Consider the following 27,361-nt stretch of genomic DNA (forward strand, 5'->3'; position numbering starts at 1 on the left):
GCTACCTCTAGAGGCACTTTCTGGGTCAGTGCTGCGCCTACGTTATTCTTCCTCATAGGGATGCATTCATTCAATGCATCTCTGTGAGTACAAGTTAATTGGCACAGTGTGTAGTTTTGCTGTGCATGCACAACAGTCTCTCAATGCTTTCCTGTGCGGAAGCATTGGATTGGCTGAGATCGTCAAGATTGATGATCTCAGCCATGGAGGTGGGGCCAGTTGTGGCATCATCAGCATGGCGTGGAAAAAAAAAGGTGAGTAAAAACACCTTTCCCATGTGATTGGAGGGGAGCAGGTCACTAAACAAACACACTCACTGACAGAGACACACACAGACACACTCACACCCGGCCATGCTTTCCTCTGCTCTCCATGAGCCTAGCGGCCTGCATCCCTCCCTCAGCTCTCCATTAATTAACTTTTTGCACAAGAACTTTTTAAAAAAAATGTTTTGGTCATTCTTTCTTTTATTGAGGCATAGGTATAGTCATACAGAAATAAGAGATTGGGGTTACACCAGATGTATATGTAGTAAATAACAATCGGTATGCTAGATAAGGTAACACCTGAGCGAAATAGCCTCTTTTTTTACATTTATTTTTTTATATATAAATATAAAATGAAATAACAGAAAAATGAACATGCTGAGTAATCATGTCTTATGTTAGACAGGGCTCTGCACCCTTAAACATAGGTGGTCACTGTCGAGTTATGGAAATCTGTGTACATGTTGGATAAGTACAATGCTAGTATGCATCAAAAATCTGGAATTCCTGCAAAAGCTTAAATTACAGTCACGATAAGCAGTAGTAGGTAATGCTAAGTATTAAACTGTGTAAACCTAGCTGTAAGTGTATAATGAATATTACTCAATATAATATGTGTTAGACATGAGATCTACTACACATTTAGTGATGCAAATCCTTGTGCTGGTCTTGCCAATTAAAGTAAAAAATCTCCACCCTGAGTCCCTAAGTGTTTGCCTTCCCTCAGGACAGACAGGTCAGGTAGCAGAGTACTCTGCCTGCCCTTGGCAGAATAGGCTAGGCTACTCACATTTTTTTGTTTTTTAGGACAGATGTGGTGATGGGGCTGCAGCTCTTGGATGGCTCTGCCTGGTTTTTGTGAAGGATTGTTTTGCCTGTGCTTTTGTCTTTCATGGAACACACAACAGGCCCCTTTATCACAACCACCCAATCTGTGATGGGTGCTGGAAGAGGCATAGGTGCATCTGTATTCACAGCTGGAAGGCTTCTTAGGTGGGGTGGTGTTGCATTCCTCTTGAAAATAAGAACTTGTACACTCATAAAAGCAATATTTGTAGAAATCTTATTTTCTCTGCAGTTTTTTACATTATAGAAGGGCCATATACAGTAGATAAAGACAATTAATCCAGATAAGGGTGCTCACTCATAAAGCCCTATTTCCAAAAGGCTAATGATACAATAATATAATACTGAAAAGAGGAGCACAATCAACTAAAATGCAAAATGCACTTTATTGTACAGGAACACACATAACAGGTATCAATATAATCAAACTTATATAATAGGAATGCAAGCACTGACTAAGCCCAAAGATGCAGACTTGGTGGTGTAACCACAAATGCAGAAAAACAATTCTATGATACCTGTATGAAAATGTAAACCAAAAAGTACATACCGAAAACAGACCCTGTTAAAGAACATGAGAAGGCTAATCTGCTTTTATCAAGTATCATGTATCAAAATCGAAGTAGATCACATCACATGCCTCTATGGATGGCAATATCTGTCAAATGCTACTTGGACAACGCAGTAGCATGTGAAATTATAAAAAAAAAGGTCAGTCCTCCTACTAACAATATGAGGTTAATTAGGAAGTTGACGGCACAGCAATCTTACCTTGTTTGTATACACATAACAGACCGTAACAACATAGCAGCCACTTCTCTCAATCACAATTTTGGGAATTCTTGCAAGCACACTCCATGGCTGCCAAATGACCTACCAAAACCCAAGATTTCTGGACCTAATACTGCATTAGCTCATTTTGTGACCACGTTTGATTCAACCTTGAAAAAGACCTGCAGAGGTCAAAACGTCGGTTTTGGTTTGTACCTGGATTAAATAAAACTACAGATTTTTTCACAAAGCCCTGAGTATGCATCCTACATTCTCTATTTGTCTATATATATATATATATATATATATATATATATATATAGTTAACACATTGCTCAACACAAATACACACACCGGTTAAGCCATAAGACTTGATTTTCCCACAGAAATCTCACTTTAATAGTGCCATTACTACTGCAAGGGATTCTGGGTAGGCTTATGCAAATTAGCTCAACAAAATAATTCATTTTTGCCTCATAATTCCACTTTATACATGGATTCCTTGGAGCATGTGTCTGCTGTATACAACAGCTTTAAAACACAACTCAGGAAGCAAAGCCAGTGAACCACTCATGGACAGCTGTTTCGTTGTCAATGCAACTCATCAGCATGAGGTTAAAAACATGTCCAATCAAATGCTTCTCATGAAGAAGTGATGAGAGCCATCTCCAATTCAAATCTTCTCACAGAGATTGGGGAGTTTATTGAGACTTACTATGGCTGTAAAGTACTGTTAAGTATTTTTGTTTGTACGTTAAAATGGTGACTTATATTTGCTTTTGTGAATTAAAATTGTAATCAGATCTGTCAATCACTAGACAATACTGATTAGTTCTATTCCATTTTTAGCAGGCCCGGACTGGCCCACCGGGACACCGGGAAATTTCCCGGTGGGCCGGCACACTAGGTGGCCGGTGCGCGGCCGCCTAGTGTGCACCAGCCCTGGCCGCAATTACAGGGTGACCGGCAGGAGGGGATGCGCTCCCCTCCTGCCGGTCACAGAATGTAGCGTGGCCGGGCTGGCAGACCGGGTAGGGGCAGTGGCACTGGGCCAGCCTCTTCTCCTGGGGGCCCCCCGAGGCTGGCCCTGCTTACACCCGGTGGGCAGGCAGGCTGGCCGGTGCGCGAGGGAGCACTCTCCCCTGAGTGCTTCCTCTTCAGCTCCCTCGCGCACCGCAATGATACTGGAGCCGGAAGATGACGTCATCTTCCGGCGCCGGTATCAGTACGCGGCGCGCGAGGGAGCTGAAGAGGAAGCACTCAGGGGAGAGTGCTCCCTCGCGCACCGGCCAGCCTGACTGCCCACCGGGTGATCGGCCCCCCTGGAGCCCAGCAGCACCACTGGACCCCAGGGAATCCCCTCAGCACTCCAAAAGGTAAGGAGGCTGGGGGGATTAAATAAAAAAAAATATGTGTTAGTGTGTGTGTGTGTGTGTTAGTGTTAGTGTTACTGTGAGTGTTACTGTGAGTGTTAGTGTTACTGTGAGTGTTAGTGTGTGTTAGTGTTACTGTGAGTGTTAGTGTTACTTTGAGTGTTACTGTGAGTGTTACTGTGAGTGTTAGTGTGTGTGTTAGTGTTACTCTGAATGTTAGTGTGTGTGTGTGTTACTGTGTGTGTTAGTGTTACTGTGAGTGTTAGTGTGTTAGTGTTACTGTGAGTCAGGCCCGGACTGGCCATCGGGCACAACGGGCAAATGCCCGGTGGGCCGCGGTGGCCATGGGCCGAGGCCGGCAGGGAGATTACAGGATCTCTCCACTGCCGGTCTTTGCAGGGCCGGCACTATCCGAGCGCCGGCCCTGCAGTAGTCCACGGCGGGCCGGTGGGGAGATCTCCCTCACCGGCCCACATACAGTATCCTGCGGCCGCCGGCGGGGAGAGAGGGAGGGAGCCAGGATAGGACCCGGCGGAGCTCCAACTTACAGCTCTGCCGGCTTCCTCTGGCGAGATTCGGAGCGTTGCCATGGCAACGCTCCGGGTCTCACGAGAGTGAACTCTAGCCTCACAGGCTAGAGTTCACGCACCACTGGACCACCAGGGATGGATGCCAGCAGCAGGATTCCCCCCTCCCAGGCATAAGGTAAGCAGGGAGGGGGGAAATAATCACACAGATCACACTTACTCAGACACCCTGCACCCCTAACACTCACAGCAAACACACACACACACACACTGCACCCCTAACACTCACAGCACACACACACACACACTGCACCCCTAACATTCACAGCACACACACACACTGCACCCCTAACACTCACAGCACACACACACACACTGGACCCCTAACGTTCACAGCACACACACACACACTGCACCCCTAACACTCACAGCACACACACACACTGCACCCCTAACACTCACAGCACACACACACACTGCACCCCTAACATTCACAGCACACACACACACACTGCACCCCTAACATTCACAGCACACACATACACACTGCACCCCTAACACTCACAGCACACACACACACTGCACCCCTAACATTCACAGCACACACACACACACTGCACCCCTAACATTCACAGCACACACACACACACTGCACCCCTAACATTCACAGCACACACACACACTGCACCCCTAACACTCACAGCGCACACACACACACACTGCACACCTAACACTCACAGCACACACACACACTGCACCCCTAACACTCACAATACACACACACACTGCACCCCTAACACTCACAGCACACACACACACTGCACCCCTAACACTCACAGCACACACACACACTGCACCCCTAACACTCACAGCACACACACACACTGCACCCCTAACACTCACAGCACACACACACACTGCACCCCTAACACTCACAGCACACACACACACTGCACCCCTAACACTCACAGCACACACACACACTGCACCCCTAACATTCACAGCACACACACACACTGCACCCCTAACACTCACAGCACACACACACACACTGCACCCCTAACGTTCACAGCACACACACTGCACCCCTAACACTCACAGCACACACACACACACTGCACCCCTAACACTCACAGCACACACACACACTGCACCCCTGACACTCACAGCACCCTCACTCACACACATTGCACCCCTGACACTCACAGCTTCCTCACATGCACACACTGCACCCTCACACACTACTTCCTCACACGCACATAGCACCCTGATGCAAACACAGCACCCGCTCACACACAGCACACACACACAGCACCCTTACCCACAAAGCACCCTCACGCAAACACAGCACCCATCACTCACACACACACACACACACTACACCCCTCACACACACTGCACTCCTCTCGCACACACACTACACCCCTTACACACACCCTCACACACACTGCACAATATGCTTTCCTAGCATTTTTGTCTCCTGGTATCCCAACTATGGAGACACCAGAGACAAATTTCAAGCAAACACAGTGCAAGCATGTTATTAAATTTGCTTGCGCTGTGCATAACAAATACAGGATCTTTTTCTCATGCCAGAGCTCTTCAGCAGAGCTCTGCGCATGGTCTACCCTGGAAGAGCATTGAACCAACATGCTCACTTTGTGATGGGGCGTGCTTGTCATTGGTGATGACTAAACACACCCTATCTGGCCCCGCCCCCTTTTTAGTGGGCCACTGTAATTAAAAAATGCCCGGGCCGAATTTTCTTCCCAGTCCGGCCCTGCTGTGAGTGTTCGTGTGTGTGTTACTGTGTGTGTTACTATGAGTGTTAGTGTCAGTGAGTGTTATTATGAGTGTTAGTGTCAGTGAGTGTGTGTCTGCTAGTGAGTGTCAGTGAGTCTGTTACTGTGTGTGTTAGTGAGTCTGCTTGATGTCTGTTAGTGAGTGTGTGTTTGTCAGTGAGAGTGTATGTTTTGTAAGTGAGTGTGTATGTATGTCTGTCGCTGAGTGTGTCTCTGTCAGTAAATGTGTGTGTCTGTTAGCTAGTGTGTATGCGTCTGTTCGTGAGAGTGTGTGTGTCTTCAGCACTTACCTTTCTCCAGCGCCGGACTCCCTTGGCGCTGGGGATCCCTCCGCCGCTCAGCTCCGAATGCGCATGCAGGGCAATAGCCGTGCGCGCATTCAAACCGCCCATAGGAAAGCATTACTCAATGCTTTCCTATGGACGTTCAGTGTCTTAGAATCGCAGAAGCTCCTCTAGCGGCTGTCAGTGAGACAGCCGCTAGAGGCTGGATTAACCCTCAGTGAAACATAGCAGTTTCTCTGAAACTGCTATGCTTTTAGCTGCAGGGTTAAAACTAGAGGGACCTGACACCCATACCACTTCATTGAGCTGATGTGATCTGGGTGTCTGTAGTGGTCCTTTAACCCCTTAAGGACATGTCATGATTCCCTTTTATTACAGAAGTTTGGTCCTTAAGGGGTTAAGTGTGTGTGCATCTGCATGCACTGGTGTACATACTGCGGTCGCAGGGGTCGCAACCCCTGCGACCAGGTGCCCGCCGCCATGTGTTGCGGCCCCGGCCTGCGCAGAGTAAGCGTGCGGGGGGGGGCCCAGGGATCAATTTTCGCACCGGGGCCCCATAGGTCATGTGTATGCCACTGGGTAGGGGAGCTTCTGTTCCCCTACCCGGTCTGACAGGAATCTGCAAGCGAGAACGCTCCTCCCGCGAGCAGGCAGGTTGGAGCGTTGCCGTGCGTTACCATGGCAACGCTCCGACCTGCCTGCCGTTCTCGCGGGAGAAGAGCGAAGTCAGCCTGCAGCCAGAGGAGCTGCAGGCTGAACAGCACGCACCACCAGGGATTGAAAAGTTGCCCCTCTCCCCTGGGCCCTGACCAAAGGTAAAGGGGGAGGGGATTAAAAAAAGTTTTTTTTTTTTATATAAATATATCAATGCTATAACCCCCCCATACACACACTACACTCCTCCCCCCACCAACAGCACCCCCCCACACAGAACACCTTCACACCTTCACGCACACAGAACTCCTTCATGCACGCAGAACCCCTCCACACATAAAAAGCACCCCTTCACGCACACAGCACCTCTTTACGCACACAGCACCCCTCCATGCACAAACGATTTCTTTCATGTTTGAGTGCTAGTTTTCAGTTTTTTTCCTGCTTCCATATCTGCGCACTATGCTGGCGCGATGCATTACGGGGCTGGTATGGAATTTTTTTCCAGGGCTGCTTTTAATTCCCAGTCCGGCCCTGATTTTTAGCAAGTGGTTGCTTCCCTACTATCCCATACACTTCAGATGTATGTTTTAACTTCCACAAGCCTAAATCAGAATCTTAATGAGCATATTAGGAGGTGTAGCCTGCCAGGGTGTGCAATTCCTTGCAGTCAAATTTGATAGGACTTTTTAAAATTATCATTCTTATAGCAAATATATAAATTTATTGGGTAGATAGATTTACATTGTCTGAGAGAGAGGCAGGAGGAGCTTTACACTGCGTGAGTAACTCATCTAGCCAGAAGCAGCCTGTCCATGACGTTTGAGGTTAGCATACTGTATGCTCCAACACAGTTTTAATAGTAATATAGAACAAATATGGCCAGCAAGGAAAAGAGTATTCTAGCTGGCTGATTGACAGCATGGGTAGGTGGTCTTGTACATAGAAATCTGTCTGTGGACCCTACTTAATAGGTAGCAGCTGAGTTAATGGTACTCTGTGCTATGGTATGCACCAGTATCTAAGTTTTCAACCTAATGTGTGTCTTTCAGTCCGTGACAATGGAAATGCTTATGTTCAGTGTCAGCATATTGCCAGTAACATTTTATTGCTGTTGATCACTATAAATAGCTTAAGTAAATCTTCATTTTGCTGACCTCTTGAAGAAGGCACATAGTCAGCAATTTTTTCTTCTATGGACAATGAAGGATTACTGGTCATAGACACTTGCATTCTTTTTTTCTTTGATAAACAGATGACAATCACACACTATAAACACACAAACACAATTACTTGCAAATACATTAGGTTTCAATCTAAATAATGCTAATAATAATTTTTACTTTCAAAGTAGTTACTACTTTACATGTATGTCCTAGGGAATTTTGCCATCTTGTTGAATTCAAATAGAAGCATTTCTGTTTGGCTTTTTCTTCAAAGTTATATAATTCCGTATGAATGCAAGTAAATAAATATAGGTTGTCCCAATATGCTGACTGCAATTAATGAAAGCGCTTTATGCTGCAGTTATTTTGGCTATACAAAAAAAAATTGTGTTTTTACCCCTTAACCCGTTAAGGACCAAACTTCTGGAATAAAAGGGAATCATGACGTGTCAGACACGTCATGTGTCCTTAAGGGGTTAAAGACCGCGGACGTCAAAAAAATGGTCCTTAAGGACCGCGGACGTACCTCATAAATCGCTTCAAGCCGCTCTAAGGGTATTACACGTACCCCTGCACACTGCCGGGCACCCGAATGATTACGCCTCCCGGAGCAATCACTTCCGGGTTGCCGCATGTGGTACCCGGTGGTGTAGGCAAGAGCATCGGAATCCAGACAGTCCCCCTTCTGCAATTTAGGACCCCCAGGGGCCATGTGACCACTCCAAAAGATATATCTTATATATAACGTCATATTAAGTGTATTTTTTTATTATTATATACATATATTAATATAAATATACACAGAGTAAAATTACACGTGTGTGTATATATATATATATTATAAAAAATAAAATAAACTAAAAATAACTTTAAAACAATTATATATGTAATTTTATTCTAACTGTATTTTGATATAAATATATATATATATATATATATATATATATATCAAAATACTAGAATGGAAAGTACAAGCGCTTATATGTATAGTTTTAACTCTAGGTTATACCAAGCAAATTAATGTGAGCTGCTATGTCACCGTGCTTATCTTTCTATCAGAAAATAGTGGAAGAGGAAGAAATATCGGTGTAGCGCTCTATGGTGGTAAATATATAGGAAAAAATGAAGGGAAACCTTGCTGTACCTTAATGGATATATATATTTATGAATAGTCCCAATGTTTTCAGACTGACCTTAAACAGAGAACACAAATATACAAAACATAGTGTAACCTGTTTACAGAATATAAATTGAAATAAAGTGCATAGGTAACTAACTCACACTTTTCTGAGCTAATGTATCTCAGGTATATGCGCCTTAGGGTCCAAAAAGGCGACCCTCACCCTCCTTTTCGTCCAAATTTTCTCCAGGTGCAGTTTCCTAGGTAATAGGTATAGGAGGGAAAAATATAGCGTAGTACAGTTTGCGTATCTAGGGTGTATGTAGTAGGTAATACCAATATACTCACAAACCCTGAGCCAATATATCGGCTCGCTTCATCAGACGTATGTGGTTAAGGACCACATTCCTTCTTTGTAATAGCAGGTAGAAATAAAAGCCGTAAGTGTAAAAAATATATAATATATAATATATAATTTATTGTCTAAAAAATATTTTTAATATAAAAATAATATATCAATAAAAAAACACTTGTGGCTATAGTCCAAAAGACAATTCTGCCTGCTCACTGTTCATCCAGGACGCTTTTTCACCAAATTGGCTTCCTCAGCTGGAAAAAATGTTCATGAACATTTTTTCCAGCTGAGGAAGCCAATTTGGTGAAACGCGTCCTGGATGAACAGTGAGCAGACAGAATTGTCTTTTGGACTATAGCCACAAGTGTTTTTTTTATTGATATATTATTTTTATATTAATGTTATATTAAAAATATTTTTTATACAATATATTATATATTTTTTACACTTACGGCTTTTATTTCTACCTGCTATTACAAAAAAGGAATGTGGTCCTTAAAGGACCACTCTAGGCACCCAGACCACTTCAGCTTAATGAAGTGGTCTGGGTGCCAGGTCCAGCTAGGGTTAACTAATTGTTTTATGAACATAGCAGTTTCAGAGAAACTGCTATGTTTATCAATTAGTTAAGCCTTCCCCTATTTCCTCTAGTGGCTGTCTCACTGACAGCCGCTAGAGGCGCTTGCGTGATTCTCACTGTGAAAATCACAGTGAGAGCACGCAAGCGTCCATAGGAAAGCATTATGAATGCTTTCCTATGTGACCGGCTGCGCGCGCAGCTCTTGCCGCGCGTGCGCATTCAGCCGACGGGGAGGAACGGAGGCGGAGAGGAGGAGGAGGAGATCTCCCCGCCCAGCGCTGGAAAAAGGTAAGTTTTACCCCTTTTCCCCTTTCCAGAGCTGGGCGGGAGGGGGTCCCTGAGGGTGGAGGCACCCTCAGGGCACTCTAGTGCCAGGAAAACGAGTATGCTTTCCTGGCACTAGAGTGGTCCTTTAACCACATACGTCTGATGAAGCGAGCCGATATATTGGCTCAGGGTTTGTGAGTATATTGGTATATTAGATACGCAAACTGTACTACGCTATATTTTTCCCTCCTATACCTATTACCTAGGAAACTGCACCTAGAGAAAATTTGGACGAAAAGGAGGGTGAGGGTCGCCTTTACGGACCCTAAGGCGCATATACCTGAGCTAGTACATTAGCTCAGAAAAGTGTGAGTTGGTTACCTATGCACTTTATTTACATTTATATTCTGTATACAGGTTACACTATGTTTTGTATATTTGTGTTCTCTGTTTAAGGTCAGTCTGAAAACATTGGGACTATTCATAAGTATATATATATCCATTAAGGTACAGCAAGGTTTCCGTTCATTTTTTCCTATATATTTACCACCATAGAGCGCTACACCGATATTTCTTCCTCTTCCAAATATCAAAATACACTTAGAATGAAATTGTGTGTGTGTATGTGTGTGTGTGTATGTATATATATATATATATCTCCTTAACGACCGTGGATGTACTACGTACGTCCGACAAAAACACGGCCAGTAAGGACTGCAGACATACTAGGTAAGTCCACGGTCCTTACCGGCCATGTATTTGTTGGACGTACGTAGTGCATAGGAGACCTGGGCCGGCGATCCGCGGTGATCACGGTCGGGGGGGACTGCCGGAGAGTAAATGAGTAAATGCCCAGCAGTCCCCTTGCAGCAGCTCTGGCTGTCCAGGGCCATGTGATCACCATGGCCCTGGAGCCGGCCGGCATACCTTCGGCAGCTGTAACGTGGCACAGCCTGTGCGGGCTTGCAGTGGTCTGCCTCTTGAAGAACCAGTGGACTCTTCCTGTTTGCCGCTTTTGTTTATGCATTCACTTACATTTAATTTGCTTTTAAATTGTATCTAAGTAGGCATAGGTAGCATATCTTCACACAAGTAAACTGACCAGCTGGGTATTAACCTTAACCCTCATTTCTGTGACAAGCTCACAGGCAACTTAATTAATGCCCTGGGTATAGCTGCTTTATATGTGACCTTTAAGTAGCCGGTTTATGAACCTACTCTAGGGAGCTGGGGGTAGCTATTAGACACTAGTACACAGAACCTCATCTGTCCACTAGCAAGTACCTTAGCATACCAACTAGATCACAGACAGACAGCTTCCCCTTCCCTATACTCAAACTCCAAGAACATAACTGTGCCTAGTTAAGATTCACCATCAGCTGGGTATTACAGTCTATCCTTCTTAACTTAATAGCACCTACACTGTACACATTGTGGAAACACAGATTAATCTATTCAGACCAATAGCCTTTAAGAATTACTAGTACTATCATCAGGTTGTACAGAGTGGATGTGTTATCATAGATGTATCAATGCCAGTTAGAGATGCATGTTCTAGCAAAAATATAAATGTATATCTCGTTAGTTAAACAGTTTAAAGAATTTAAAAAACTACGCCTGCTCAAACTATAAAATTGTGCTTTTAATCTGTGTGCCCCGCATTTACAGCGAGGTAATAGCCTGAGGACTGCTTTTGGGGCACCTCACGCATGCCTGTATTATTTTCATGCACTGCAAAGAAAAATAAAAAAAAAGACTGGACAAACCCTATTTTTGAATAACCTGGGTTATCTACATTTGAAAATGGTATGCCATGATGGGGTTATTTCACGTTCCTGGGCTACCATATGGTCTCAAAAGGCAACACAAACCCAGCAAACCAAGCTGGCAAACTGAATCGGGCAAGCCCTATATTGATCCTGTAACTTTCCAAAACACCATAAAACCTGTACATGGGGGGTATTGTTATACTCGGGTGACTTCGCTGAACACAAATATGAGTGTTTAAAAAGTAAAATTTATCACGACGATGAAATCACAAGTAAAAGTGCAGTTTTTGTATAAGAAATAAAAAAAACTTTGTCCAACGTTTGTGACTAAGTGGCTACTTCAAAATACTGGACATACCCCAGAAATGTGGAAAAGGGGAAAGCCCTACATTTGTAAGTTTGAAGAAACCCATAAAACATTTATAATGGGGACACTGTTGTACTTATTTTTTTTTTTATTTGGCATAGATTGGTTGTAAAATGGTTGCATGAAAAGAGTCAAAATACCCCAAGTTTAATACCTTAGGTTGTCTTCTTTTAAAAAATATATTTATGTGAAAGGTTATTTAGGGATTCCTGACAGATATCAGTGTTACAATGTAACGTGCGTTAATTTTGAAAAAAAAAATGGTTTGGAAATAGCAAAAGCTAAGAACATGTTAACATTTGGAATTTCTAAACTCAGAACAAAATTTAAAAACTATTTAGCTTGGGTGGTTTTTGGCGATTGTAGATGCGTAACATATTTTGGGGGTCAAAGTTCGAAAAAGTGCGTTTTTCTTAAATGTTTTCATCATTTTTTTTTATAGTGAATTATATGATATGATGAAAATAATGGTATCTTTAGAAAGACTATCTAATGGCGAGAAAAACTGTATATGTATGTGTGTACAGTAAATGAGTAAGAGGAAAATTACAGCTAAACACCGCAGAAGTGCAAACACAGCCCTGGTCCTTAACTGTAAGAAAATTGAAAAACGGTCTGGTCACTAAGGGATTAATATTGATAATTTGACGTTCTTTCGGCTGGCTGATTCCGCATTTGTTATGTGGGAGAGCAATTCACAATATACATACATGTATATTATAATAAAGGGGAAAAAAACACAGGATGCACACTTTTATAAATTTGCTGAATTTGTGTTATTTTTAACTGTTCCCATATTCTCTATAGTGAACTATACCAGTGACAAATGGCATATTACTGGCGAAGAACCGCACATAAAGCATTAGGCACATACTTATTTTGCATGCTGTACAACAAAGGTGGCTATGAGTGTGTACAATGATGCACAACCGCAGTGCTGTTACTAAGGATTTACTTTGTTGCACTCAAGTATAAAAAAATCAAAGGAATCAATTGGGATTCCTGTCCTTCATAATGTGTGACACTTTGGAGGCATTACCAAAAAATAAAAGTAAACTTTCTTAATTTAATAAATAGTTTAGACTAGAATATTGCAAAATAAATACACCTTGCCAAGGTATGTTATCTTTTTTTAAGTAATAGTACAGGACCGGTAGTACAACTACCGAAGTTATAAATTCCAGCCAACTCTAGGTTTGGAAATTGTGTTTGCTGAGACTCTACGTCAACAGCAAACATTTTACTGAGTGTTTTGGGAGTTGACTGGGAACTCTTTCCCTCGCTGAAGGCATGGGGTTTGCCATATCTTGCACCTTTGTACTGATCTTGTAGAGAGAAAATGAGGTATTGATTACATACCTTAACCCCTTAAGGACCGGACTTTTTTTGCGATGTTGTACATTTGCGACCAGGCATCTTTTTGACACTTTTGTGGTGTTTGTGTTTAGCTGTAATTTTCCGCTCTCTCATTTACTGTTCCCATACAAATTATATATTGTTTTTTTCAGGACAAAAGGGGCTTTCTTTACATACCATTATTTATATAATCTCATGTAATTTAATTTTAAAAAAATGAAAAAATATGATGAAAATTGTTAAAAAATACACGTTTTTTGAATTTTAGGTGAAAAATCTTTTACTCATCTACAAAAGCGAATGAAAAAAACTGCTAAATAGATTCAAAATGTTGTCCTGAGTTCAAAAATACCCAGTGTTTACATGCTTTTTGCTATTTTTTTTGCATGTTATAGGGCTATAAGTACAAGTAGGATATTGCGGTTTTAAAACATACATTTTTAAAATGTATCAATAGTGACATTGTAACACTATTATCTGTCATAAATTGCTAAATAACACCCCAAATGTATATTTTTTTTTAAAAGTAGACAACCCAGGGTATTCAATATGGGGTATGTCCAGACTTTTTTAGTAGCCACTTAGTCGCAAACACTGGCCAAAGTTAGCGTTCATATTTGTTTGTGTGTGAAAAAAGTAAAAAACTAAATTGAAAGCTAATTTTGGCCAGTCTTTGTGACTAAGTGGTTACTAAAAAAGACTGGACATACACCATTTGCAATACCTTGGGTTGTCTTCTTTTGCAAATGGTATGCCATCATGGGGGTAATTCTCATTCCTGGGCTACCATACGCTCTCAAAGGCAACGTAACCAACCTGGCCATTTTCAATGTAAAAATATTTGACCCAAATATTTGACCCTGTAACTTTCAAAAACGCTATAAAACCTGTACATGGGGGGTCCTGTTCTACTCAGGAGACTTTGCTGAACACAAATATTAGTGTTTCAAAACTGGAAAATGTATCACAACAATTATATCATCAGTAAAAGTGCTGTTTGTGTGTGAAAAATGCAAAAAAAAGTCACTTTCACTGACAATATCATCGCTGTGATATGTTTTACTGTTTTGAATCACTAATATTTGTGTTCAGCGAAGTCTCCTGAGTAAAACAGTACCCCCCATGTACAGGTTTTAGGGTGTCGTAGAACGTTACAGGGTAAAATACAGTGATAGCAAATTAAGTTCTCTGGACTTTCGGCCTGGGTTGGCAGGCAGGTCCCTTAAATTGCAATCAATAAAATAACTTAATTATGTAAAAATATTACATAAATACGCACGTAGAATTTAAATATATATGCATATTTATATATTTGAAGTCTACGTGTATATTTATATAATTATTTATGTAATTTTGTATATGGACATATGAATAGTTCGCATTCTTTTTATTTATTTATTTATATATACATGGATATATATACAATTTCATTCTAAGTGTATTTTGATATAAATATATATATATTAATATCAAAATACAGTTAGAATAAAATTTCGTATAGATATATAATTTTTTTTAATTTTTATAATTATTTTTATTTTTTTTAATTTAATTTAAATTATTTATTATTCGTATTTTATAATATATATATATACAATATATATAGTTATTATATATATTATATATATATATACGTGTGTAAATTAATTATAAGTGTATTTTTATATTAATATATGTACATATTAATATAAAAATACACTTAGCATGACATTATATATATGATATATAGACATATATTATATAGGTATAATATATGTCTATATATCATATATATATATACACATATATAATAATATTTTTTTTTTATTAACTTTCACTTTAAATTTTTTTTGATTTTACAGTTGCAGGGAGACTGCCTGTCAGCACAGACAGTCCCCCTGCAGGCAGAGACTAGGACACCTATTGTGACCATGTGGTCGCCCTGTTGGGCAATCACATGGCCACAGGGGTCCTAAACCGCCATGGGGAGACTGTCTGGGCTGCAGGCAGTCTCCCCACACCGGGAGCACCGCCGATCGCCGCCGGGGGAACGACGGCGATCGGGTAAGTACATTGGACGGTTAGGACGGTTCAGGACCGTCACCGGTCGGCAACGCAAAAATGCCGATGACGGTCCTGAACCGTCCTCCGTCCATAAGGGGTTAAGGACCGAGGACGGTTCAGGTCCTGAACCGTCCTAACGGTCTTAGTTACTTACCCGATCGCCGTTGTTCCCCCGGCGGCGATCAGCGTTGGTTCCGGTGTGGGGAGACTGCCTGCATCCCAGACAGTCTCCCCATGGCAGATTAGGACCCCTGTGGCCATGTGATCGCTCAACAGAGCGACCACATGGTCACAATAGGTGTCCATGTGTCTGCCTGCAGGGGGACTGTCTGTGCTGACAGGCAGTCTCCCTGCTAGTGTAAAATCAAAGAAAAAAAATAAAGGTTAAAGTTAATAAATAAAAATAATAATTATATATGTGTGTATATATATGATATATAGACATATATTATACCTATATAATATACGTCTATATATCATATATATATATAATGTCATACTAAGTGTATTTTTATATTAATATGTACATATATTAATATAAAAATACACTTATAATTAAATTACACACGTGTGTGTATATATAATATATATAATAACTATATATATTGTATATACATATTATTATAAAATACAAATAATGAGTAATTTAAATTAAATTAAAAAATGTAAAAATAATAATAAAAATTAAAAAAAATTATATATCTATATGAAATTTTATTCTAACTGTATTTTGATATAAATATATATATATATATATATATATCAAAATACACTTAGAATGAAATTGTATATATATCTATGTATATATAAATAAATAAAAAGAATACGAACTATACATATGTCCATATACAAAATTACATTAATAATTATATAAATATACACGTAGACTTCAAATATATAAATATGCATATATATTTAAATTCTACGTGTGTATTTATGTAATATTTTTACATAATTAAGTCATTTTATTGATTGCAATTTAAGGAACCTGCCTGCCAACGCAGGCCGAAAGTCCAGAGAATTTAATTTGTTAGCACTGTATTTTACCCTGTAACGTTCTACGACACCCTAAACCCTGTACATGGGGGTACTGTTTTACTTGGGAGACTTCGCTGAACACAAATATTAGTGATTCAAAACAGTAAATCATATCACAGTGATGATATTGTCAGTGAAAGTGACTTTTTGCATTTTACACACACAAACAGCACTTTTACTGACGATATAATTGTTGTGATACATTTTCCAGTTTTGAAACACTAATATTTGTGTTCAGCAAAGTCTCCTGAGTATAACAGTACCCCCCATGTACAGGTTTTATAGTGTTTTTGAAAGTTACACGGTCAAATATTTTTACATTGAAAATGGCCAGGTTGGTTACGTTGCCTTTGAGAGCGTATGGTAGCCGAGGAATGAGAATTACCCCCATGATGGCATACCATTTGCAAAAGAAGACAACCCAATGTATTGCAAATGGTGTATGTCCAGTCTTTTTTAGTAACCACTTAGTTACAAACACTGGCCAAAATTAGCGTTCAATTTAGTTTTTTACTTTTTTCACACACAAACAAATATGAACGCTAACTTTGGCCAGTGTTTGCGACTAAGTGGCTACTAAAAAAGTCTGGACATACCCCATATTGAATACCTTGGGTTGCCTACTTTAAAAAAAAGATGTACATGTGGGGTGGTATTCAGAGATTTATGACAGATAATAGTGTTACAATGTCACTATTGATACATTTTAAAAATGTATGTTTTGAAACCGCAATATCCTACTTGTACTTATGGCCCTATAACATGCAAAAAGCATGTAAACACTGGGTATTTTTAAACTCAGGACAACATTTTGAATCTATTTAGCAGTTTTTTCATTCGCTTTTGTAGATGAGTAAAAGATTTTTCACATAAAAGTAAAAAAACATGTATTTTTTTTCAATTTTTCATCATTTTTTTTTTTTAATTAAATTACATGAGATTATATAAATAATGGTATGTAAAGAAAGCCCCTTTTGTCCTGAAAAAAACAATATATAATTTGTATAGGAACAGTAAATGAGAGAGCGGAAAATTACAGCTAAACACAAACACCACAAAAGTGTAAAAAGATGCCTGGTCGCAAATGTACAACATCGCAAAAACAGTCCGGTCCTTAAGGGGTTAATCCCCCAATCACTGAGAAATTACACTGCTGATATATATTTATAAACAAACAACTTTTATTATACCAAAACCGCTTTAGTAATTTCTTCCTGAATTATGTATGCAAGTAAGAGATTGTGGATACAGACACTACTACTACTACTTTATTTAATATATAACTACTATTAACTACTTTAATATAACTAGAATGCTAAATTGAATCTTTTTTCATCATTATCTTTCAGGCTGAAGAGTCACCAGACGAATCCAATGAAGAATCAGAGGTATGTTTTATGACAACAGAAAATGAACTGCTGTGCTGTTATTGAAATATGTATAAAAGTAACATAAATATGCAAAGCAGAACTGTAAAAGATAAGAATAAACATTAAATAATAATAAAACACACATACACCAAAACCTTTTGGTGCTTAGAGTGCTTGTTTTATTTGTTATCAAATATATTCATGTTCAATACAAATTTAAAACACCACACTTTGTTAGTTTTATAATGTGTTTATAAAAAAGAAAAAGAAAGAAAATAGAGTAGCTTGTGTTTCACGATTACAGTGAACAGGGTCTGTTGTTTAAAGGATCACTATAGTGTCAGGAAAACAAACTCGTTTTCCTGGCACTATATAATCCTTAGGTCCTGCCCACGAGAGGCTGGATTAACCCAGCAATGTAAATATAGCATTTTCTCTGAAACTGCTATGTTTACATCTGAAGGGTTAAAACCTGGGGGACCTAGCACCCAGACCACTTCATTGAGCTGAAGTGGTCTGGATGACTATAATGGTTCTTTAAGCTGGTTTTCTAGTGATGGACTCAAATCATATAAAAAATATATATTTTCACTTATCCCAAATCTCTCTTCTCCAACTCCACAAAGCGAGAGAGGAAGCAAACATTTGACAATGCACCTACAGATGTGCAAACATTTCTAAGCATGCGTTTTAGGGATACATCATGCCACAAACTCCTGAAAAACTGGCACCAGCAAACCAATTTATAAATGGGTTGCCTTGGGTTACCTCTCCAAATCAGCTTTAAAAATCCGCAAAACATAATTTGGCAAAAATATCTGTGAAACCTTAGTATTATGATATAATTATCTTCAGTAACTTGATTTTTATAACAGATAATGACAGAAATTATCAAAGGAACATTTATTATGAACACAATAGTCACAGTGCATGCAAACAGAAAATGGGTTACACACACATTTAAAAGTGAAAACCTATTACTCACTGTCCTAGCAAAGTATCAGTATTTCTGTCCCAAGAAAGCTTTTGGTAAGGAAAACGGAAATCCACTACACATTTGATTAGACTGTCAAAATTGACCACAAAAAAGTAGTAGTTGTTGTCGTCGTCATTTATATAGTGCCAACATATTCCACAGCGCTTTACAGTATTGTAGAGGAGGAAATGTAACAATAGCTGAAACTATTGCAAAATGTTAAAGGAACAATAGGTTGATGAGGACCCTGCTCAAAAATTGCTATATTCTAGAGGAGTTGAGTTTAACCCCTTATGGACCGAGGACGGTTCATTTACCGTCCTCGGTAACATCCGTTTGAGGACCGGTGACGGTCCTGAACCGTCATCACGGAAAACGAGCGGCGGGAGCAATTGGAGGTCGCTTCCGCCGAAATCCCGCTGTTACGTTCTGTCAGACGTGCCAGGTAGATGGTCACAGCCAATTACGCTGTGTGAGCGACACGCGATCACTCACAATTGGCTACTGTCGTAATGGGTGTTACAAACTTTGACAGTGATCTCTCTCCCCTCTCTCCTCTGTAGTGTTTTGTGAGGGAGAGAGACAGAGATCAGTGCGTGATAGTTTGTAGCCAGTTTGTTAGTGTTGCCAGAAGTTCCAGAACCTGTGAAAAAAGTAAAAAATGATCCTTTTTAACCTCTTTCCTGCCAAGTCCTGTTACAGCAGTGCATTTGTACTGTCTGTATTTTTTTTGCCCTTAAGGGCTTTTTTTTTGTCAAAATGCTGTGTTTTAGACTGTTTTTTTTTTTTTTATTAGCGTCAAATTTTAGTCAGTCAGTTTCCTTCCCCCTAATCTCCATTAGATTCCTTTTGCAGGAGTTAGTTTAGGGATTGCCGCTAAAGGACGTTTTAGTCTGTTTTACTCTGTTTTAGTCGATAAAAAAAATGTACAAAAAAAATAGTGTTCGTAATTTGTTAGTTTTGGGTCAGGTAGTGTGTTGGTGAAACATGCAGCGCACGTACAGGTCGGAGGAGGCATATGCCTTCTTGGCGTCACATTCTGACGCCACTGACAATGCGTCCGTGTTTTCTGACACGTCTAGTGACACGTCATCTGTGTGGGAGCCGGCTGCAAAAAAAAGCTGTGCTTTTCCTGCTACGCCAAATGTGGAGGAGGACTGGGTACCTCCAGTTAGTTGAGCCCAACATCCCCCCTTTTAGTGCCAACGCAGGCATTAATATCAATGTGTATGACTTCTCCCCTATGCAATACATGGAACTATTTTTAGGGGATACCATCTGGGAGGAGATTGCTTCCCAGACTAATTTATATGCTACGCATTTTTCTGATACCAATCCAGGTAGCTATGTAGTCAGGAGCATGCTTGGCATCCCACAGAACTTAAACCATTCTGGGCTCTTACAATGCTCATGGGGATTGTAAAGAAGTCATCAATTCACTCTTACTGGAGTACCAACCCAATATGTTCTAGTCCAGTGTACTCCAAAACCATGTCTAGAACAAGATACTGAGATACTTACATTTTAATTACAATACCCTCTGTCACCCCAGAGATCACCCCTATTTTGGTAGGATACATAAAATATGCCTAGTGGTAGACCATCTTCAGCACAAATTTTCAAAAGTTTATATTCCCCAACAAAATGTATCCATTGATGAATCCTTAATGACAAAGGGAGATTAGGATTCAAACAATACATCCCCTCACAGCGCGCTAGGTATGACGTAAAATTGTACAAACTGTGCGAGAGTGAAAGTGTCTATACGTTTGCCTTTTGCATGTATGAGGGAAAAGATGGTCAACTGGACCCTCCTGGCTGTCCTGACTCTCTGGGCACAAGTGGGAAAATTGTTTGGGACCTACTGATCCCCTTGTTCAATAAAGGTTGCCACCTTTATGTGGACAATATTTATAGCAGTGTCCGTTTGTTTAAAACGCTTTATGGTTTGCAGACACTGGCCTGCTGCACTGTGAGAAAAAAAAAAAAGATTTCCCCAGACCTCTCATAGAGGCCAAATAAAAAAAAAAAGTCAATGTAAAGCTCTGCGCAAAGCTGAAGTGCTTGCAATAAAATTTGGGGACAGGAAGGATATTAACATAATAACCACCATCCATGACGAAATCATGTCAGACGTCACTGTCCGAGGCAGAGTACAGACCAAATCGGTTTGCATCAGGGCTTATAACAGGCACATGGGGTGTTTATTTGGCTGATCAGCTGATGCAGCCATATCTTATTTTAAGAAAAACAAAAGCCTGGTATACAAAGGTGGCTATCTACCTGATGCAAGTAGCAACCCTCAATCCATTTTTACTTTATCTTTTTTTTTATTTTTTTTAAATGAATCCTGGAAAAAAACACCTTTCTCCAATTTCAGCTCAAGCTGATTCCCACAATCATTTATGCAGATGATCAAGTTCCAACAACGGTGCCAGAGGAATCCAAAAAAAAAAAAAAAATCCCCAGAAACGTTGCCGGGTCTGTTATAAAAAAAGGGAAAAGGACAGCAACCTTTTTTCTCTTTCCCAATTGCCCTGTGTATTGGAACATGTTTTAAGCTCTACCACACAGAACATACCTTTTTCTAATACTGATTCCCTTTTTTTTTTTTTTTGCGGAAAATTTTAGTCAGTTTCCTTCCCCCAAATCTCCAGTCAGATTCTTTTTGCAGGAGTTAGTATAGAGATTTCTGCTAAAGGTGCATTTGATACCTGCACATTTGGTTAAAAGTTTTTAAAAGTTTTCTGGCAGAAATCTAAAAGCAATATGTGTATAAAAACCAGAATTCAAAAATTACCACCACACACTGAATTTTTTGGGCAAAATGGTTGGGAAAAAGAAGTCAAAACCTTGGATGTCTACCTTATACAAATATATACTTTCAAACCACAAATTCAACTTGGGGGATGGAAAAATGCACCACACTCAACATGTGCCTAGCAAAGCAAGCAAACTATATTCAGCCAAAATGGGCAAGTCCAAAATGTGTTACTGGTTGGGGAAAGGATGTTAAAACACCCAATATACAATACCCTGGAATGTCTACTTGATAAAAAAAATATATAGTTTCATGATGGTAACACTACCTGGGGGATGCAAAAATACACCAAACTGAAGTTAGGCCAAGAATACCTATATATCAAGTTAAAAAACTGACATGCACAAGTCTCTATCATGACCTTTTAGCCCCCAAACAACCCAGCAAACCTATGCATGGGTGATATCACTGTACTCAGGAGATGTTGCTGAAAACATATAGGGGTGTTGTTTGGCAGTGATACATAACAGGATCTGTTAATTCATGTCTAAAGTACAATGTGTGTGAAAAAAAATCACAAAAAACATTACTACCCAAAAGTTTGACAAAGGCTGGTGGTAAATTCTGTGCATGAAAAGTGTTAAAATACCACCATTTAAAAACCCTGGGTTGTCTTTCAAAAATATATGGTTTAATGGGGGTAAAATACATTGTCCTGCTTCAAAAATGTCCCAAATAGGACATGGGCGCAGGTTGAAACCGATATGCGCGCCTGCCAAATGTGGCTTTTTATCCCCCTAACAACCCGACAAGCCTATGCATGGGTGGTATCACTGTACTCAGGAGATGTTGCTGAACACTTATTGGCAGTGACAGGATCTGTGAATTTATACCTGAATTGCAATGTATGTGGAAAAAATAAAAATAAACTACCTATGCGAAGTTTGGCAAAGATTGGTGGTAAAATACAAATACAAAAAGAGAAGTCCTGCGCTTAAGCAGCAAGGACTACAACACACATCAGCCCCAATATATAGTAAAAACCAAAGAAAAGAAAATGTTACTTGCGCTTTTTCCTTAATCCCTATGTATATTTAGACAAATGGAGGTCATTTAGTTGCTCCAATGGCCATTGGAGGGATGCCCGCCTGCCAACGTCAAGGCAGACCCCCCCTAAGCGGGTCCTAAAACTGACCCTTCAGCCTGCTTCCTTGAGCTTCTGGCAAAGATATCTCTAATGAGACAGAAAGGGGTATTTTTTATATACACCCCTTTACTTATTAACCCTTAATAGGGAACACATGGGATGGGTAGCAGCATTGTAACCAGGCTGTGTGATACAAAGTAAATACAAATACAAAAAGAGAAGTCCTGCGCTTAAGCAGCAAGGACTACAACACACATCAGCCCCAATATATAGTAAAAACCAAAGAAAAGAAAATGTTACTTGCGCTTTTTCCTTAATCCCTATGTATATTTAGACAAATGGAGGTCATTTAGTTGCTCCAATGGCCATTGGAGGGATGCCCGCCTGCCAACGTCAAGGCAGACCCCCCCTAAGCGGGTCCTAAAACTGACCCTTCAGCCTGCTTCCTTGAGCTTCTGGCAAAGATATCTCTAATGAGACAGAAAGGGGTATTTTTTATATACACCCCTTTACTTATTAACCCTTAATAGGGAACACATGGGATGGGTAGCAGCATTGTAACCAGGCTGTGTGATACAAAGTAAATACAAATACAAAAAGAGAAGTCCTGCGCTTAAGCAGCAAGGACTACAACACACATCAGCCCCAATATATAGTAAAAACCAAAGAAAAGAAAATGTTACTTGCGCTTTTTCCTTAATCCCTATGTATATTTAGACAAATGGAGGTCATTTAGTTGCTCCAATGGCCATTGGAGGGATGCCCGCCTGCCAACGTCAAGGCAGACCCCCCCTAAGCGGGTCCTAAAACTGACCCTTCAGCCTGCTTCCTTGAGCTTCTGGCAAAGATATCTCTAATGAGACAGAAAGGGGTATTTTTTATATACACCCCTTTACTTATTAACCCTTAATAGGGAACACATGGGATGGGTAGCAGCATTGTAACCAGGCTGTGTGATACAAAGTAAATACAAATACAAAAAGAGAAGTCCTGCGCTTAAGCAGCAAGGACTACAACACACATCAGCCCCAATATATAGTAAAAACCAAAGAAAAGAAAATGTTACTTGCGCTTTTTCCTTAATCCCTATGTATATTTAGACAAATGGAGGTCATTTAGTTGCTCCAATGGCCATTGGAGGGATGCCCGCCTGCCAACGTCAAGGCAGACCCCCCCTAAGCGGGTCCTAAAACTGACCCTTCAGCCTGCTTCCTTGAGCTTCTGGCAAAGATATCTCTAATGAGACAGAAAGGGGTATTTTTTATATACACCCCTTTACTTATTAACCCTTAATAGGGAACACATGGGATGGGTAGCAGCATTGTAACCAGGCTGTGTGATACAAAGTAAATACAAATACAAAAAGAGAAGTCCTGCGCTTAAGCAGCAAGGACTACAACACACATCAGCCCCAATATATAGTAAAAACCAAAGAAAAGAAAATGTTACTTGCGCTTTTTCCTTAATCCCTATGTATATTTAGACAAATGGAGGTCATTTAGTTGCTCCAATGGCCATTGGAGGGATGCCCGCCTGCCAACGTCAAGGCAGACCCCCCCTAAGCGGGTCCTAAAACTGACCCTTCAGCCTGCTTCCTTGAGCTTCTGGCAAAGATATCTCTAATGAGACAGAAAGGGGTATTTTTTATATACACCCCTTTACTTATTAACCCTTAATAGGGAACACATGGGATGGGTAGCAGCATTGTAACCAGGCTGTGTGATACAAAGTAAATACAAATACAAAAAGAGAAGTCCTGCGCTTAAGCAGCAAGGACTACAACACACATCAGCCCCAATATATAGTAAAAACCAAAGAAAAGAAAATGTTACTTGCGCTTTTTCCTTAATCCCTATGTATATTTAGACAAATGGAGGTCATTTAGTTGCTCCAATGGCCATTGGAGGGATGCCCGCCTGCCAACGTCAAGGCAGACCCCCCCTAAGCGGGTCCTAAAACTGACCCTTCAGCCTGCTTCCTTGAGCTTCTGGCAAAGATATCTCTAATGAGACAGAAAGGGGTATTTTTTATATACACCCCTTTACTTATTAACCCTTAATAGGGAACACATGGGATGGGTAGCAGCATTGTAACCAGGCTGTGTGATACAAAGTAAATACAAATACAAAAAGAGAAGTCCTGCGCTTAAGCAGCAAGGACTACAACACACATCAGCCCCAATATATAGTAAAAACCAAAGAAAAGAAAATGTTACTTGCGCTTTTTCCTTAATCCCTATGTATATTTAGACAAATGGAGGTCATTTAGTTGCTCCAATGGCCATTGGAGGGATGCCCGCCTGCCAACGTCAAGGCAGACCCCCCCTAAGCGGGTCCTAAAACTGACCCTTCAGCCTGCTTCCTTGAGCTTCTGGCAAAGATATCTCTAATGAGACAGAAAGGGGTATTTTTTATATACACCCCTTTACTTATTAACCCTTAATAGGGAACACATGGGATGGGTAGCAGCATTGTAACCAGGCTGTGTGATACAAAGTAAATACAAATACAAAAAGAGAAGTCCTGCGCTTAAGCAGCAAGGACTACAACACACATCAGCCCCAATATATAGTAAAAACCAAAGAAAAGAAAATGTTACTTGCGCTTTTTCCTTAATCCCTATGTATATTTAGACAAATGGAGGTCATTTAGTTGCTCCAATGGCCATTGGAGGGATGCCCGCCTGCCAACGTCAAGGCAGACCCCCCCTAAGCGGGTCCTAAAACTGACCCTTCAGCCTGCTTCCTTGAGCTTCTGGCAAAGATATCTCTAGTGAGACAGAAAGGGGTATTTTTTATATACACCCCTTTACTTATTAACCCTTAATAGGGAACACATGGGATGGGTAGCAGCATTGTAACCAGGCTGTGTGATACAAAGTAAATACAAATACAAAAAGAGAAGTCCTGCGCTTAAGCAGCAAGGACTACAACACACATCAGCCCCAATATATAGTAAAAACCAAAGAAAAGAAAATGTTACTTGCGCTTTTTCCTTAATCCCTATGTATATTTAGACAAATGGAGGTCATTTAGTTGCTCCAATGGCCATTGGAGGGATGCCCGCCTGCCAACGTCAAGGCAGACCCCCCCTAAGCGGGTCCTAAAACTGACCCTTCAGCCTGCTTCCTTGAGCTTCTGGCAAAGATATCTCTAATGAGACAGAAAGGGGTATTTTTTATATACACCCCTTTACTTATTAACCCTTAATAGGGAACACATGGGATGGGTAGCAGCATTGTAACCAGGCTGTGTGATACAAAGTAAATACAAATACAAAAAGAGAAGTCCTGCGCTTAAGCAGCAAGGACTACAACACACATCAGCCCCAATATATAGTAAAAACCAAAGAAAAGAAAATGTTACTTGCGCTTTTTCCTTAATCCCTATGTATATTTAGACAAATGGAGGTCATTTAGTTGCTCCAATGGCCATTGGAGGGATGCCCGCCTGCCAACGTCAAGGCAGACCCCCCCTAAGCGGGTCCTAAAACTGACCCTTCAGCCTGCTTCCTTGAGCTTCCATTTGTCTAAATATACATAGGGATTAAGGAAAAAGCGCAAGTAACATTTTCTTTTCTTTGGTTTTTACTATATATTGGGGCTGATGTGTGTTGTAGTCCTTGCTGCTTAAGCGCAGGACTTCTCTTTTTGTATTTGTATTTACTTTGTATCACACAGCCTGGTTACAATGCTGCTACCCATCCCATGTGTTCCCTATTAAGGGTTAATAAGTAAAGGGGTGTATATAAAAAATACCCCTTTCTGTCTCATTAGAGATATCTTTGCCAGAAGCTCAAGGAAGCAGGCTGAAGGGTCAGTTTTAGGACCCGCTTAGGGGGGGTCTGCCTTGACGTTGGCAGGCGGGCATCCCTCCAATGGCCATTGGAGCAACTAAATGACCTCCATTTGTCTAAATATACATAGGGATTAAGGAAAAAGCGCAAGTAACATTTTCTTTTCTTTGGTTTTTACTATATATTGGGGCTGATGTGTGTTGTAGTCCTTGCTGCTTAAGCGCAGGACTTCTCTTTTTGTATTTGTATTTACTTTGTATCACACAGCCTGGTTACAATGCTGCTACCCATCCCATGTGTTCCCTATTAAGGGTTAATAAGTAAAGGGGTGTATATAAAAAATACCCCTTTCTGTCTCATTAGAGATATCTTTGCCAGAAGCTCAAGGAAGCAGGCTGAAGGGTCAGTTTTAGGACCCGCTTAGGGGGGGTCTGCCTTGACGTTGGCAGGCGGGCATCCCTCCAATGGCCATTGGAGCAACTAAATGACCTCCATTTGTCTAAATATACATAGGGATTAAGGAAAAAGCGCAAGTAACATTTTCTTTTCTTTGGTTTTTACTATATATTGGGGCTGATGTGTGTTGTAGTCCTTGCTGCTTAAGCGCAGGACTTCTCTTTTTGTATTTGTATTTACTTTGTATCACACAGCCTGGTTACAATGCTGCTACCCATCCCATGTGTTCCCTATTAAGGGTTAATAAGTAAAGGGGTGTATATAAAAAATACC

At 40.5% G+C, this 27,361-nt stretch overlaps 1 protein-coding gene across 1 annotated transcript in view; it reads left to right on the forward strand.

Annotated features, from left to right (window-relative positions):
- Positions 1-27,361, forward strand: part of VPS41 (VPS41 subunit of HOPS complex) — a 312,102-nt gene that overhangs the window by 5,034 nt on the left and 279,707 nt on the right. The window contains exon 2 of the mRNA XM_063450642.1: positions 17,934-17,972. Within this exon, the coding sequence (XP_063306712.1) occupies positions 17,934-17,972 (39 nt within the window). The remainder of the gene's footprint in view (positions 1-17,933; positions 17,973-27,361) is intronic.

The sequence above is a fragment of the Pelobates fuscus genome, chromosome 4 (assembly GCF_036172605.1).
Source record: "Pelobates fuscus isolate aPelFus1 chromosome 4, aPelFus1.pri, whole genome shotgun sequence".
Taxonomy (NCBI): Eukaryota; Metazoa; Chordata; class Amphibia; order Anura; family Pelobatidae; genus Pelobates; species Pelobates fuscus.